At 39.4% G+C, this 16203-nt stretch overlaps 2 protein-coding genes across 3 annotated transcripts in view; both read right to left on the bottom strand.

The window, feature by feature from the left end:
- LOC106086182 (uncharacterized) overlaps positions 1 to 6218 on the bottom strand; it is a 56979-nt gene extending 50761 nt beyond the window's left edge. The window contains exon 1 of the mRNA XM_059370731.1: positions 6201 to 6218. The gene's annotated coding sequence lies outside the window, so the exon portion shown is untranslated. The remainder of the gene's footprint in view (positions 1 to 6200) is intronic.
- LOC106086181 (ammonium transporter Rh type A) overlaps positions 1 to 16203 on the bottom strand; it is a 127628-nt gene that overhangs the window by 5357 nt on the left and 106068 nt on the right. Inside the window, exons 6-8 of one of the 2 annotated variants that reach the window (XM_059370693.1) lie at positions 13255 to 13473; positions 6915 to 7008; positions 6234 to 6571 (exon numbers count right to left, since the gene is read on the bottom strand). In XM_059370693.1, the coding sequence (XP_059226676.1) occupies positions 6471 to 6571; positions 6915 to 7008; positions 13255 to 13473 (414 nt within the window). In that variant the 3' untranslated portion in view covers positions 6234 to 6470. The remainder of the gene's footprint in view (positions 1 to 6233; positions 6572 to 6914; positions 7009 to 13254; positions 13474 to 16203) is intronic. The other variant, XM_059370689.1, reaches the window with a different exon arrangement.

Raw genomic sequence — 16203 nt, 5'->3', positions numbered from 1 at the left:
ATTGTGGCTGCTACAGCCTTAAAATTCCATATCGGATGAAAGTTTACATATGGGAGCTTTATCTAAATCTGGACCGATTTTGACGTAATTATGCACATATATGTAGACGTCAAATAAAACAGCTCGTACGAAATTTTGTAAAGATCGGATTGAAATTGAGGCTTCTCCAACCTTGAAATTCCATTTCGGATGAAAGATATATATGGGAACTATATCTAAATCTGAACCGATTTTTTTTCAAAATCAATAGCATTCGTCTTCTTTGGCCAAAAGAAGTGACATATGCAAAATTTCATGGCAATCGGACAATAAATGCGACCTCTACCTTAATGACAAAAATACAGACAGATAGACAGACAGACGGACATAGCTAAATTGAATCAGGAAGTGAATCTCAGCCGATCGGTATACTTAGCAATATGTTTAGCTCTTCTCCTTCTTAGCGTTGCAAGCAAATCCACAAACTTATAAAACCCTGTACCACAGTGGTGGTGTAGGGTATAACAAGTAAAAGCGTGCTAAGTTCGGCCGGGCCGAATCTTGGGAACCCACAAATATATAATACCCTGTACCACAGTGGTGGTGTAGGGTATAACAAATAATCTTGGGAACCCACCACCATGCATTCTGCTAAAAATTTATACAAACTAAATTTAGTTGAAGGGCATAATTTTATTCTACGTACCAAACTTGTGTCAAACCAGCAAAAATTAAAGCTTCTAGGAATCGAGAGACCGGTTTACATGGGAGCTATATCTGGTTATAGACTGATTTGGACCGTACTTGGCAGTTTTCTGGAAGTCGTAATAGAACATCGCATGCAAAATATCAGCAAAATCGGACAAAAATTGCGGCTTGTAAGGGCTTAAGAAGTCAAATCGGGAGATCGGTTTATATAAAAGCTATATCAGGTAATGGACCGCTTAGAGCCTTACTTGGCACAGTTGCTGGAAGTTATTTCAGCCAAATTTGACCATAATTGCGGCTTCCAGGAGCTCAAGAATTCAAATCGGGATATCGGTTTATATAGGAGCTAAATCTGAACCGATATGGCCCATTTATATCTGTGCGAAATTTGAAGCGGCTACCTTTACGCGTGATTACGATAGACGGACGGACGGACATGGCTATATCGACTCAGAACATCGATGCAATGCAGAATGCAGTAGTTCGAGGTGTTACAAACAGAATGACTAGATTAGTATGCCTCCATTCTATGGTGGTGGGTATAAAAAGAAAAGAAGAAGATAGCCATCACCATGGATATATTTATTATCCTTGTTCAATATAACTTCACTACTATGGCCATAGTTATACTCAAATATGGATCATATTTGCGGAAGGCCACCAGAGAACATTAGAAAAACTATTCAGCAGTGGTTATCCCCTCTCAATGCTGGCGACATTTGTGATATTCTATGCTATGTTAAAACTTTTTACCAAAAAAGTGTCGCACTGCGGCACGCCGCACAGTGGAATAGAACCGAACAAAAACTAGCAGAAATCTGCCGTTTTGAGAACGACCGAAATGGCTAGAGCTGAAGTGTTAACGAGATCATATGCAAAATTTTAAAGCCTTAGGTGGTCTGGCCACCTCTTGGCAGGCCATTAACGTCTTTTTTTTTGGATATCGTCCGAGATAGGCTGTAGTTTGCGATAAACGATGTTATTTTACGATAGCAATTTTCAGAAAACGAAAATAAAGATTGAGAGAATTGTAAGAATAAAAGAAAAAAAAGGGTTATCTTAATAGTCCTGTTATACCCACCACCGAAGGATGCGGGTATATTAATTTTTTTACATTCCGTTTGCAACACATTGAAATATCCATTTCCGACCCTATAAAGTATAAATATTCTTGATCACCATAAAAATCTTAGACGATTTAGCCATGTCCGCCCGCCTGTCTGTTTGTCTATTGAAATCACGCTACAGTCTTTAAAAATAGAGATAATAAGCTGAAACTTTGCACAGATTCTTTTTTGTCCATAAGCAGGTTAGGTTCGAAGATGGACAATATCGGACTATATCTTGATTAGGCCCCATATAGACAGACCCGCCGATTTAGGGTCTTAGACCCATAAAAGCCACATTTATTATCCGATTTTGCTGAAATTTGGGACAGTGAGTTGTGTTAGTCCCTTCGACATTCTACTTCAATTTGGCTCAGATCGGTCCAGATTTGGATGTAAATAGGTGCCATATAGACCGATCTCTCGATTTAAGGCCATGGGCCCATAAAAGGTACTTTTTTTTGTCCGATGTCGTCGAAATATGGTACAGTGAGTTATATTAGGCCCCTCGAGATCTTTCTGCAATTTAGTCTAAATCGGTCCAGATCGATATAGCTGGCATATAGACCAATATCTCGATTTAAAGTCTTGGGTTCATAAAAGGCGTATTTATTGTCCGATGTCGCCGAAATTTAGAACAGTGAGTTGTATTAGGCTTTTCGACATCCGTGTTGTTTATGATTCAGATCGGTCCAGATTGGGATATAGCTGCCATATAGACCGATCTCTCGATTTATGGTCTTGGGCCCATAGAAGACGCATTTATTGTCCGATTAAGCCATCATTTGGGACGGTGAGTTATGTTAGGTCCTTCGACGTCCATCTTCAACTTGACTCAGATCGGTCTAGATTTGGATATAGCTGCTATATAGACCGATCTCTCGATTTAAAGTCTTGGGCTCATAAAAGGCACTTTTATTGTCCGATTTCGCCGAAATGTGGGACAGTGAGTTGCAATAGGCTCTTTGACAACGTTCTGCAATTTGGCCCAGATCGCTCCAGATTTGGATATAGCTGCCGTACAGGCCGATCTCTCGATTTAAGGTTTTGGCCCCATAAAAGGCACATTTATAATCCGATTTCGGTAAAATTTGACACATCAGTGCCGTATATTGTTCAAATCGGTCTATATTTGGGTATGGCTTTTGGGTCCATAAAAGGCGCATTTATTGTCCGATGTCGCCGAATTGCGGTACAGTGAGTTGTCCTGAAATTGTCTTTCTGCAATATGGTACAGATCGGTCCAGATTTGGATATAGCTGCCATATAGACCATTCTCTCGATTTAAAGTCTTGGGCCCATAAAAGGCGCTTTTATTGTCCGATTTCGCCGAAATGTGGAAAAGTGGGTTGCAATAGGCTCTTTGACAACTTTCTGCAATTTGGCCCAGATCGGTCCAGACTTGGATTTGGCTGCCTCACAGACCGATCTCTCGATTTAAGGTTTTGGCCCCATAAAAGGCACATTTATAATCCGATTTCGGTAAAATTTGACACATCAGTGCCGTAAATGGTTCAAATCGGTCTATATTTGGGTATGGCTACCAAAAAGACCAATATCTTGTTCTACAAAATTGAACAATGACTTGTACTTATTAGACCACTCAATGTCAGTGTCGAATTTGATCCAAATCGGACAATTTTTTGGTTTGGCTGCTATGGGAGCGTAATTTATACATTTTTCACGGTATTATGACGAAGGGTGCTTTACATATATATCCGAGGTGGTGGGTATCCAAAGTTCGGCCCGGCCGAACTTAAAGCATTTTTACGGGTTTCTTTTTGAATTTTCCAGATAAAAGTAACCTGAAAAAATAAAAATTAATTCTGCCTTAGTTCTTTCAAGAAAATTCCCATAATACCCTTTCCACCATAGGTTATCGATTTGCTAATTTCGTCATTCCGTTTGTAACATCTTGAAATATTCGTCTTAGACCCCATAAAGAATACGGTTGATTTTTATATTTCGGGATTGGACAACTCTTGTGTTGCAATCTGCTCAATCGTTGACATTTTTGAGGTAATACGTACACAAAACGTTTTGACATACGATCGCTATTTGTGTTGTTTGTAGTAACTTAAAATATTCATCTCGCCCAAAAAAATGGAATTAAATGTTGAACCACGACATTGCTAGCTCTCACACATCGGCTCAAACAAACTCATTTTTGAGCACTCAAAACATAGATTTTATAAGTCATCCGCCATATGACTTGTTTTATTCCCATACGTAAAAAATAAAATGAGAGGTCAACGTTTTTCGACACCTGAAGAAGCTGTTGATGCGTTCAGAATACATGTTTGGGAGATTCCTAAATCAGAGTGGCAAAAGTGCTTCGACAATTGGTTCAAACGCATGCAATAGTGTGTAGATGGGAAATATTTTGAAAATCAATAAAGCTACTTTCGATGATTCTATTCGACGCCACTACTGTGGTATAGGGTTTTATAACTTAGTGAATTTGTTTGTAACACCCAAAAAGGAAGAGAGATATACCCATTGATAAGACTCAGAATCACTTTCTGATTAGATTTAGCTATATCCATCTGTCTGTCCGTCTGTTCATGTTAATTTGTGCACAAACGTTTTCATCCGATCGTCTTCAAATTTGGTACAGGCATGTTTTCCAGCCTAGAGACGAAGCCTATTGAAATTGGGAAAAATTGGTTGAGATTTAGATGTTATATCGACATTACTGATGAATTTCATAAAAATCGGTTCAGATTTAGATATAGCTACCATATATGTATATCGCCCGATTTTCACTCCTAGAGCCACTGCAAGCGCATTTATTGACCAATTTTCCTAAAACTTTGAACAACGCTTTCCTCGACGACTTCTACAATATCTACAAAATTTAGTCGAAATCGGTTCAGATTTAGTAATAACTCCCATATATACGTTCACCCGATTTGCAGTAACAATGCAATAAAATTGTCATTTGGATTTTCAAATGACTCTCGACATTACTGGTGAATTTCATAAAAATCGGTTTAGATTTAAATATAGCTGCCATATATAAATATATATCGTCCGATTTTCACTTCCATGTTCACTGCAATCGCATTTATTGACCAATCTTGCCAAACTATTGTACAGCGCCTTCCCCGACAACTACCACATTATCTAAGAAAATTGCTAGAAATCGGTTCAGATGTAGATATACATCCCATGTATATGTTCTTCCGATTTTGAGAAATATTGCAATAAAGTGCTCATTTGTTAACCAATTCTTTCGAAATTTAGCAGGAAGGATTTTCTTATGTCTTTTAATATGACTTGTGAATTTCAAAGAAATCGGTTCAAATTTATGTATAGCTGCCACATATGTATATCGCCCGATTTTCACTTCTAGGGTCACTGCAAGCGCAATATTGTCTAATATTGCCAAAATTGTGCACAACACTTTCTTCGATGCCCATCACAATATCTAAGAAGTTGGGTCAAAATCGGTTCAAATTTAGATGTAGCTCCCATATATATGTTCGTCAGGTTATGGCTAATTTGTAATAATGTTGTCATACGTCCACCGTATTTATTACAATTTGAACATATTTGCTCGAAATTTGATACCGATTGTTTAATCGTACTCTTAGTGTAGGTGTAGGGTATTATAAAGTCAGCATCGCCCGAATTTTGCCTTTAATATATGTTCCTGTTAATATATGTTTCTGTGTTCTGTTATCCCCAAAAATAAAAGGCAACCTTCGTAGACCGATATGCACCGTACTTGCCACAATTTTTGGTAGTCATGACAGAACACTATCTGCAAAATGTTAGCCAAATCGGACAAAAATTGTGGCTTCCAGAGGCTTAAGAAGTCAAATCGGGAAATTGATTTACATGGGAGCTATGTCCAAATCTGAACCGATATGGCCCAGTTGCAATCCCCAACGACCTACATCAAGCAGCTAGCTATATGCGTTCGACCGCTATCGTGATTTCGACAGACGGACGGACATGGCTAGATCGACTCGGAGTGTCGAGATGATCAAGAACATGTATATACTTTTTGGGATCTTGGATCAATATTTGGAGGTGTTACAAACGGAATGACTAGATTGATATACTCCCATCCCATGGTGGTGGGTATAATAACAGCTACCATGTTACATCTCAAACAAATTGCCTCGATCATTGGTTGACTGGAACCGAGGTATTTTAGTCCCCTAGTTACACATACAACTACTCTGGTTTAACCTACTATCGAAACAGAATCGTTGGGTTTCCAAATATTTCAGGACTGTTGGCTCCCTTCATCCTGCACTGTAGAAATGTTAAAGCTCTAGTTATAGTCTCTGATACATAGATTAAAATGGTCATGTATCTAAAGAAGAGAGCCAACGATCATTTGTTTTTATTCCTTTTTTTTAAATAAAAAAAATATTTGTATATGTTTTTTCTTACTTTAATATTGCAAATATTTACTCTCAGAGTTACCTCATGTGTAAGAGTAAAAAATTGTTTACATTGGCCTGTGTGCGTGTGTGAGTAGTTGTTGTACGGTGTCTGCTGCTTCGTCGTCGATGAGTGAATGAATAATAGGTGGGTGGGTGGATGGGTGTCTTTGTAGCAAAGTGTAATTGTATCTGTTTATTATCCTTTATTGTGGCACTGGTATAATGTTGTTCGTTGTTGTAATTTTGTTGTAAATATAACTCGCTTATCTTCACTTTACTATTCATCCTTGCGCTCCTCGGGCACCTCCCAATAGAGTTCATCCTGATGGTGTTCCTCCTTTTGGAGTTTGCGGAAGTTTGTGTATTTCAACACTAAACCTATGTAGGCAGCATTCCAAAATAAACAGCCATAGAGGGAGAACAGACAGACAGGCAGGCAGGCAACGACCACGACAATATAGACCACACATTGGACATTGGCCGGAAGATGAAGTTAACAAAGTTTTCGTGGTTATTGGCCCCCAGAATTTGCAGCAGCACAATGTTAGCATAACCGGAAACCATGCCAATCCATAGAAAGTTGGCATAGCAATATAAGCACCACAGAGGAAGGGAGAGATAGAAGGGGGAAAAAGTTATTGTATATCTTTTATTAAACAACAGGGATTTTATTCCTGCAAAATATGCTTAGAAAAACATAGAATAGAATAGTTTCACCCACCTGCTAAGGTACCTCCTACAATGGCCACCAACACGGTCATGGCAATACCGAAAAGTTGATAACCTGCCTGGGTACTGGCACTACGTTCATAGCCCTTAAAAATAAACATGATAATAAAAATTATTAAAAAGCAAAATAATTAATTTTAATGATTATGTGAAAGTTAATTGTCAGCCCATTTTGTTACACAGAAAATTTTCAACTGCTTAAATATTAATTTTGTACTATCAGTAATCTGCATTCAGACATTAGTTTCAGCCATATAATCAAATAATAGTGGCCAGTGTAAATAATCACCTACCAATTCACAGATATCGAATATTAATTACCAGTTATCGCGTTTCCATTCTCATTAATAAGTTCTGTAGATAGTTCTTAATGAAAATCCAATTTCTAAGCAATAGTATTTTGCTTTTCAATTCTATGGAAATAAAATTTGATAAACATGTTCTTTTAAAACCAATTGTAGGAAATGTTTTCATAATAATAATATATTAATAAAATTTGCATTGAATGTTTTTCATTTTGATTATTTACTAGGTGACCCGGGCCCGCTCCGCTGCGCCTTCGTTTACTTTATATGGAACAAAATTTTCATTGGAATATTTTCGCCAATTAAAGCGCTTTTAGTGAAATACCATGCTGCGAAAATAGTATATCGCTTGACTAACAGTTTAACATTGTAAGTGCCTTTATCTGATTCCCATTTTATCTTTATTGGTCTACGAATTTAAGTTTTGATGTAAGGTGTACTCCATTCTTAAAATACTTAATTTCAGCCTGATACTCTCATTATGTCTGATTTAGGGGTGTTTTCGGGATGAAACGGGATGGCCCTGAAAAAATATCAGCATCATGCTCTTTTTTCAAATACTATTTATTTAAACCCCAATCAAATGGCCCCAAAATTGGTTATCAAATTCGTTTTCTAATCTCCAATTCCTTTCATCTAAGCCACATATTGGCATGGTCGAAAAATTTTTACCGTTTGAGGGGTGTTTTGGGGAAGGGGTGATGCCCCAAATACATGGTCCTACATTTGGATATCAAATTCGTATTCTACTCCCAAATACTTTTATTTAAGCCCCATATTGCGATGGTCAGTAAAAAAATGCTGTTTGATTGTTATTTTGGGAAAGGGGTAGATCCACAGAAAATTGGTTCCGAAAGTGGGTATCAATTCCTGCTCTACCCCCCAATACCTCCACATTGACATGGTCGGTAAATATGCCCGATTTAGGGGTATTTTGGGGATTGAGTTGGTCCCCAAAACACTAAGCCCGTAAAATATATCAGCAACGTGCTCTATTCTGACTTATCTATATATCATTTATTTGAACCTCATATTGCCATTGGCCTCAAAATTGGATATCAAATTCGAGTTCTAATCTCATTTTAACTCCTTATTGCAAAAGTTAGCAAATATGTCCGGTTTGGGGTATTGGCCCCAAAAAATATTTAGTTCCACTCTTTTTAAGACCCAAATTGTATTGGTGAGCAAATACGTCCTATTTGGGGGTTCTTCTGGTGGTGGGACGTCCCCTAGACAGATTGTCCCTAATGTTGATATCAGAATCGTGGTCTACTCCCAAATACCTTTAATTTGAGACCCATATTTCCATAATCGGCAAACATGACCGGCTTGGGGGATGGTCGGCCGCTCAGTGAGTTGGCCTTGAAAATATATATCGGATTCGTGTTCCAATCTAAAAACCCTCTTATTTGAGCCTCATATTGCAATAGTCAGCAAATACTTCCTATTTGGGTGGGGGTGAGGTGGCCCCATTGACACTTTTACCGAATATTGATATCAGAGTCGTGCTTTTCTTCCAAAGACCTTTCATTTGGGCCCCATATTGCTTTGGTCGTAAATTTGTCCCCTTTGGGGATGTTTTTGGGGAGAGGCGGCACCCCAAACACTTGGTTAATCATTTAGATATTCGATTCGAATTCTACATTCAAATACCTTTTATTTAAGCCCCATATTGCCATGATCTGTAAATAAGTCCTGTTTGGAGGGTATTTTGGGGAAGGGGTGGACCCCCAGAAACGTCGTCCCACATTGAAGTATTAGATTCGTACTGTACTCGCGAATACCTTTCATTTGAGTCCCATAATGCCATGGTCGGTAAATATGTCCTATTTAGGGGGGTTTTGGGGGTTGGGGTGGTTCTCCAAACACTTGCGCCGACTATTTGATATCAGATATGCTTTCAAATCTTTAGTGCCTTTCATTTGAGTCCCATATTGTCGTGATTGATATAAATATATATTTTGTAGGTTTTAGGGTGGGGTGACCACCTTAGGTATCCCATCCGAAATTTGGGATTTTTAGGGTACTATAAGAGAGCACACATAATTTCGCTTAAATCGCACCACCTATCACCGAGATCTGTCGTTTTTGAAAATTAGGGTAAGGGGGAGGGTCCACCCCCCTTCAGATATCAAAAAAACTAGTACCCTATTTTCACCATGGGATCATTATGTACTATCTGTGAAAATTTCATGAAAATCGATTGAGCCGTTTTAAGAAACACACGAACAAACCAACAAACAAACACAAATTGATTTTTTTACCCTCCAGCATAGGATGAGGGTATACTAATTTCATCATTCTGTTTGTAATACCTCGAAATACGTCTAAGACCCCATAAAGTATTCTTGATCGTCATGTTATTTTAAGTCGACCTAGCCTTGTACGTCCGTCTGCCTTTCGAGTGCACGATAACTTTGGAAGGAGTAAAGCTAGCCGCTTGAAATTTTGCACAAATACTTCCTACTGGTGTTTGCCAGTTGGGATGATAAATGGGCTATATCGGTTCATGTTTTGATATAGCTGCCATATAAACCGATCTTGGGTCTTGACTTCTTGCGCCCTCAAGAGGCGCAATTCTTATCCGATTTAACTGAAATTTTGCACGTGGTGTTTTCGTATCACTTCCAACAACTGTGCTAAGTATGATTCAAATCGGTTCATAACCTGGTATACCTGCCATATAAAGCGATCTGGGGTCTTGACTTCTTTAGCTTTTAGAGGGCGTAGTTCTCATCCAATTTAGTTGAAATTTTGCACGCGGTGTTTTGGTATTACTGTTAACAACTGTGCTAAGTATGATTCAAATCGGTTCATAACGTGGTATAGCTGCCATATAAACCGATCTGGGATCATGACTTCTTGAGCCTCTAGAGACCACAATTCTCATCCGATTTGGCAGAAATTTTGTAAAACGGCTTCTCCCATGACCTTTTATATACGTGTCCAATATGATCTGAATCGATCAATAGCTTGATACAGCTCCCATATAAACCGAACTACCGATTTGCTTCTTGAGCCCCTACAAGGCGCAATTCTTATCCGAATGGTCTGAAATATTGCACTATGACTTCTACAATTTTCAACATTCAATTCATTTATGGTCCGAATCGGACTATAAGTTGATATAGCTCCAATAGCATAACAGTTCTTATTCATTATTCTTTGTTGGCCTTAAAAGGGATACCGCGCAAAGATCTCGACAAATGCGATTCATGGTGGAGGGTATATAAGTTTCGGCCCGGCCGAACTCTTACATGTTATATAAGACTACCTGGCCCGGTGTGCTTCGCTACACTCATAAGTGTTTGCGACCCCCTTTTAACGTGGTCCAAATTTGAAAATTATTTGTATTCGTATTTAACTTTCAAATAACTTTCATTAGAATCCTATATTGTCCCGTTTGGTTTACATGTCCAATGAGGCATATTTTTGGGGTGGGGTGACTCCCCGCGAATTGACTTAAACTTTAATATAATTTTCATATTGCAAATTTGCCCATGAACATTCCATTAAGGGACAGGGGCAAACTTCTCACATATAAATGAGTGCTGTCCGATTCAAATTTAAGCTCAATAATAAAGGGCCTCCTTTTTATAGCCGAGTCCGAACAGGGTACTGCAGTGCGATACCTCAAATACCTTTCGTTGGATTCCCATCGGTGTATATGTCCATTTGGTACATAATTTTGGGTAAGGAGATCCGCCTGGGTTTCGGTCGGCCAACATGTCCGTTTGGGGTGATTTTTGGGGTGGGCGGACCCCTAGGGGCTTAATGCCAAACATTTTTTATAACCACAACCGAAGGATGGGGGTATATTCATTTTGTCATTCCTTTAGCAACACATCGAAATATCCATTTCTAATTCTATAAAGTATATATATTTTTGATCGTTGTAAAAATCTAAGACGACCTAACCATGTCCGTCTGTCTGTCTGTTGAAATCACGCTGCAGTCTTTAAAACTGGAGATATTGAGCTGAAATTTTGCACAGATTCATTTATTGTTCATAGCCTGGTGAAGCTCAAAGATGGACTATATCTTGATATAGTCCCCATATCTGCACAACCTCTCCACCGACTTTCCCTTTACATAAGTATGCTGTTTATATTTGAGCAGTTCGCTGGATGTCTTACTATATATCAGGGTATCCACAATGCGGTCCATGGTTTGAGTAGAAAGGACGTAAGGCTTATAGGTCTGTAAGCCATTGGTGTCGCATAACTTGAGGGCTTGGGTACAAATACTACCCTTGCCTCCTGCCACGCTTTCGGAGTATATGCAAGTCTTAGGCACGCTGTGACAATGCAGGCTAGATGGGGCGCCAGATAGTCCACCTCCTTCTGTACTAACGCCGGAAATATTCCATAAGGTCCGGGTGACTTAAATGGTTTGAAGCTCCTTCTATACTATAGATGAGCTAAGATTTGAATCGGACAAAATCGATTAATATGTGAGATATGAAAGACTTCTCTGCAGTTCCTGTGGTGGCCACCGTGACGCTAAGGTTTACATTTCCGCCTTAGACGCTAAACGTCGTAGTCAAATTAAATTCTAAGTCGAAATGGATGGATCCCAAAAAATACACTTTTTCCAATTTTGAATGCCTTTGCGGCACGTGTTATCGTGTTACCGATCGTCATGATATTTGGTATTTCGCTTATTAGAACCAAGAGGAAAAAGTGGAGGGTATGCGTTTATCTGTTTGCAAAGAAAGTGTTCATCCATTATAGGATGAGACGGTCTAGTGGGTATGCCTCTGCGACATGTAAGTTCAGTTTTTAGGATCACGCCCGAAGGCCAACGAATGACGGATGATCACAAGATGGGGGTTGTAAACACTCCAAAATTATGTGGCTCAATCTAGACTTGAAGAGGTTTACCGCTTTGCTGCCGCTGGCTGGAATAGATTTCTCAGTCAAATTGTCAGTCTTGACTGGTCACTGTCTCAACGGAAAACATGCTGACGAACTGAAGGTTGCCAGTAGCGACTTTTGCAGAAATTGTGAGGAGTTCGAGGAAGAAGACACCATAGAACATCTGCTGTGTGTATGCGGCTTTTGGGGGCTCAAGAAGACAAATTGGGAGATCGGTTTCTTTGGGAGCTATATCAGGTTATAGACCGATTTCAACCGGGAGATCGGTTTATATGAGAGCTATATCAGGTTATCGACCTATTAGCACAGTTCATGGAAATTGGAACAGAACACCACATGCAACATTTCAGCCAAATCGGACAAAAATTGCGGCTTCCAGGAGCTCGAAAAATCAAATCGCGGGATAGGTTTTTATGGGGGGCTATATCCAAATCTGAACCGATATAGCCCATTTGCAATCCCTAAAGTCCTACATCAATTTGAAGTATCTGCTCAAAATTTCAAGCGGCTAGCTTTAAGCGTTCGATCGTGATTTCGACAGACGGACGGACGAACATGGCTAGATAGACACAGAATGTCGAGAAGATCAACATTTTTTATATAATTTATGGGGTCGTAGATCAATATTATGAGGAATGACTAGATAAGTATATTCCCATCACATGGTGTTGGGTATAAAAATAACAGTTATTCCGTCAGGTGCACTATTTTTTACTACAGGTACGAATCTATGTAATGAAATCCAAAGTTTTCTGTTTAACATTATAAAAATTAAAGATAATATTACATCTAAATGCATAGTTCCTCAGTAGTAATAAATAATGAAGTGACTTTAATTATATCTATATATATGTTTCTAGTTAACGGTTTACAGGTTTGACTGTCTATATCTCTTATTTCATAAAAGTTCCTTGATATTAAAATTAAAAAAATTGTGTTCAAAATAATGTTTGGAAAGATTTTTATTTTTTTTTACCTTAAGTTTCTTTTTATATAATGACAATTTTTCCAACAGGGTATCCAATATGGGCTCATATTTCATTATTTGTTTTGGTATTTACTTAATGCATGTTGTTTACTTCTTTGTTAGTTTCATGTATTTTCTTTTTTCACCCAAAACCCTTTCCTCCATCCTTTCCCTCATACTTACCCCCATTATATGAGCATTGAGTTCAGTTGTGTTGCTGGCTTCGATTTCCGTTTGATTTAACATTGCCGGAAAGATAGTACCTAAATCGGATTTATATTGTTCTCTGGTTACCATCGCTGCATAAATAGCCGAGGCAATGGCTGAGATTAGGGCTGGCATGCCATGGAGATTATGTACGCCACAGGTGTCGTGCAAACGTAATTTTGCTGTTAAAAATGGCTATAATATTGCCCAAAAAGGGGCAAAAAAGAGAAAAAGGAAGAAAAACAACGTTAAGAGATTAGAAATTTTGTTTAGAAATACATTTTGGTTGTTTGCTATTCCAGTTGAAGTGGCAATTTTTGTTTGTATATGAACTGCAATAGAATTTTAATGTGCTAGCTAAGTTGTATGGTTTTGGGAATAGAGGGATCTAACATTATAAAAACATTGTAATAACATTTTTAAAAGCAATAAGTAAAAGCGTGCTAAGTTCGGAATCTTGGGAACCCACCACCATGGATTCTGCTAAAAACTTATACAAAATAAATTTAGTTGAAGTAACTTCTGTCAAACCAGCAAAAGTTAAAGCTTCTAGGCCTTAAACAAGGATGATAGAGAGACCGGTTTACATGTTATAGACTGACCGTATTTGGCACAGTTGTTGGAAGTCGTAACAGAACACCGCATACAAAATTTCAGCCAAATTGAACAAACATTGCGGCTGGTAAGGACTCATAAAGTCAAATCGGGAGATCGGTTTATATGGGAGCTATATCAGGTTAAGGACTGATTTGGACCGTGCCACAGCTGTTTGAAATGAAAACTGAACACCGCATGCCGAATTTCAGGCTAATCGGACAAGGATTGCGGCCCGTAGGGACTCAAGAAGTCAATGCGGGTGTTCGGTTTATATGGCAGCTATATCAGGTTATACACTGATTTATACCGTATTTGCCACAGTTGTTGTAAGTTGTAACAGAATAGCGCATGCAAAATTTCAGCCAAATCGGACAACAACAAACAACAACAAATCGGGCAAATCGGGAGATCGATTTATGTGGGAGATCTATCTGGTTATAGACCCATTTGGATCGTACTTGGCACAGTTTTTGGAAGTCGTAGCTTTACGCATTCGACTGCTATCGAGATTTCGATAGACGAACGGACGGACATGGCAAGAACGACTCAGAATGTTGAGACGATCAAGAATTTATAAACTTTATGGGGTCTTAGACGGATATTTCGAGGTCTTAAAAACGGAATGACTAGATTGGTATACCCCCATCCTTTGGTGGTGGCTAGAAACAGGAAGCATAACCCTACAGGCGTTAGTAAACGACTTGTTGCAAACTCAAAGCTAATCAAAAGAGCAGCAACGGTTCGCCACCAGCTTTTCGCTGAGGCCTATGAAATCCTAACCCCATGTCAGTCTGGAATCCATAATCCCCTTCTAATGCTGGCGACATTTGTGAGGTACTTTGCCATTTAAAAACTTCTCCCCAACGAGGTGGATTTTCCACGATCCACTATCTGGATCCGCCCATAGGATTTTCGCCGCCCTAACGATCTTTTCACTGTTCCACAATGTTGCATGCGCAATCGTCGGCCACGCCCACAACTCGCACTGCGTCGACCCGAAAGGCTTCGGGTTAACCAAGTTTATTGATGGCTCATCGTCTGCTCTTTCCCAATCCCAAACGATGCGGATTTTGCCAGAAGGCGTTAATCTCCTTCCTACAACGCAAGACTGTTCGTCCTGGTTGTTATTGCCATTATGGCAATTTTACTATCGGTAAAGATGTTCACACTCGACGTCCTCGCGTTAGCACCACACCACTTTACGCATTCCGTGATCGCTTGGATCTCCTCCTGCAGGACCGTATTATGGTCAGGCAGTCTAAAACATTTAGTCCCTGGGATATCAATGTAGACCCCCAGGCCCACTCTGTCTTTTAGCTTTGATCCATCCGTAATATGATCTTCCTAGGGTTCCGTCAATTCAAGACTGTGCCGCTGGCAGCAGTGCCTCGCACTCGACCTCAAGTGTCGTCCCAGGTATCCGACCGGCAACCTCTTTCCTTCCTTCCAGGTTTCCTATCGTTGCCTCGATTATACCGCGATGATATGAGCTGTTCCATCCTCAATCCATTCTCCCATCGCCTTAAGTCTCATAGCCGCAGTGGCTTCCTCACACTTAATCTGTATGTCAATGGGTCCGATATCTAAAATAGTCTCTAGTGCCCTAGTGGGCGTGGTCCTAATCGCTCCGCCTTTGCCAAGACAACATGTTCTCTGAACCTTTTGTATGGTCCTTATGTTGCATTTTTTTTCCATAGCAGTCCACCAAACTACTGAGGGGTAAGTAAGTATTAGTCTAATCACGCTTCTGTAGAGCCAGTGGACTATCCTCGGATTCAGGCCCCATTTCGAGCCTGCGACTCATCTACATAGTGCCCAACATCTGTGAGCTTTCTCAGTACGCTGCTGAATGTGACACTTCCAATTAAGTTTCCTGTCCTAGATCACACCTAAGTATTTGACCTTGTCAGTTATCGAAATCGTTTCGTTGAGGAAACATGGTGCGTTAAATTGGCCCACCTTCGTCTTCCTCGTGAACAGGCAGACATTTTGCATGAAGTGTTTTGTTATGACTTCCAATAACTGTGCTAAGTATGGCGCAAATCAGTACTTAACCTGATATAGCTGCCATATAAACCGATCTGGGATCTTGCCTTCTTGAGCCTCTAGAGGGCGCAATTCTCATCCGATTTGACACAAATTTTGTACAACAGCTTCTCTCATGACTTTCAACATTCGTGTCTAATGTGATCTGAATCGATCTATAGCTTAATACAGCTCCTATATAAACTGATCTCCCGATTTTGCTTTTTGAGCCCCTACAAAGCGCAATTCTTATCCGAATGAAATGCACAATAACTTCTACAATGTTCAGCATTCAACTCTTGT

The sequence above is a fragment of the Stomoxys calcitrans genome, chromosome 1 (genome assembly GCF_963082655.1).
Source record: "Stomoxys calcitrans chromosome 1, idStoCalc2.1, whole genome shotgun sequence".
Lineage (NCBI taxonomy): Eukaryota > Metazoa > Arthropoda > Insecta > Diptera > Muscidae > Stomoxys > Stomoxys calcitrans.
This window is presented reverse-complemented; position numbering and strand designations above follow the sequence as displayed.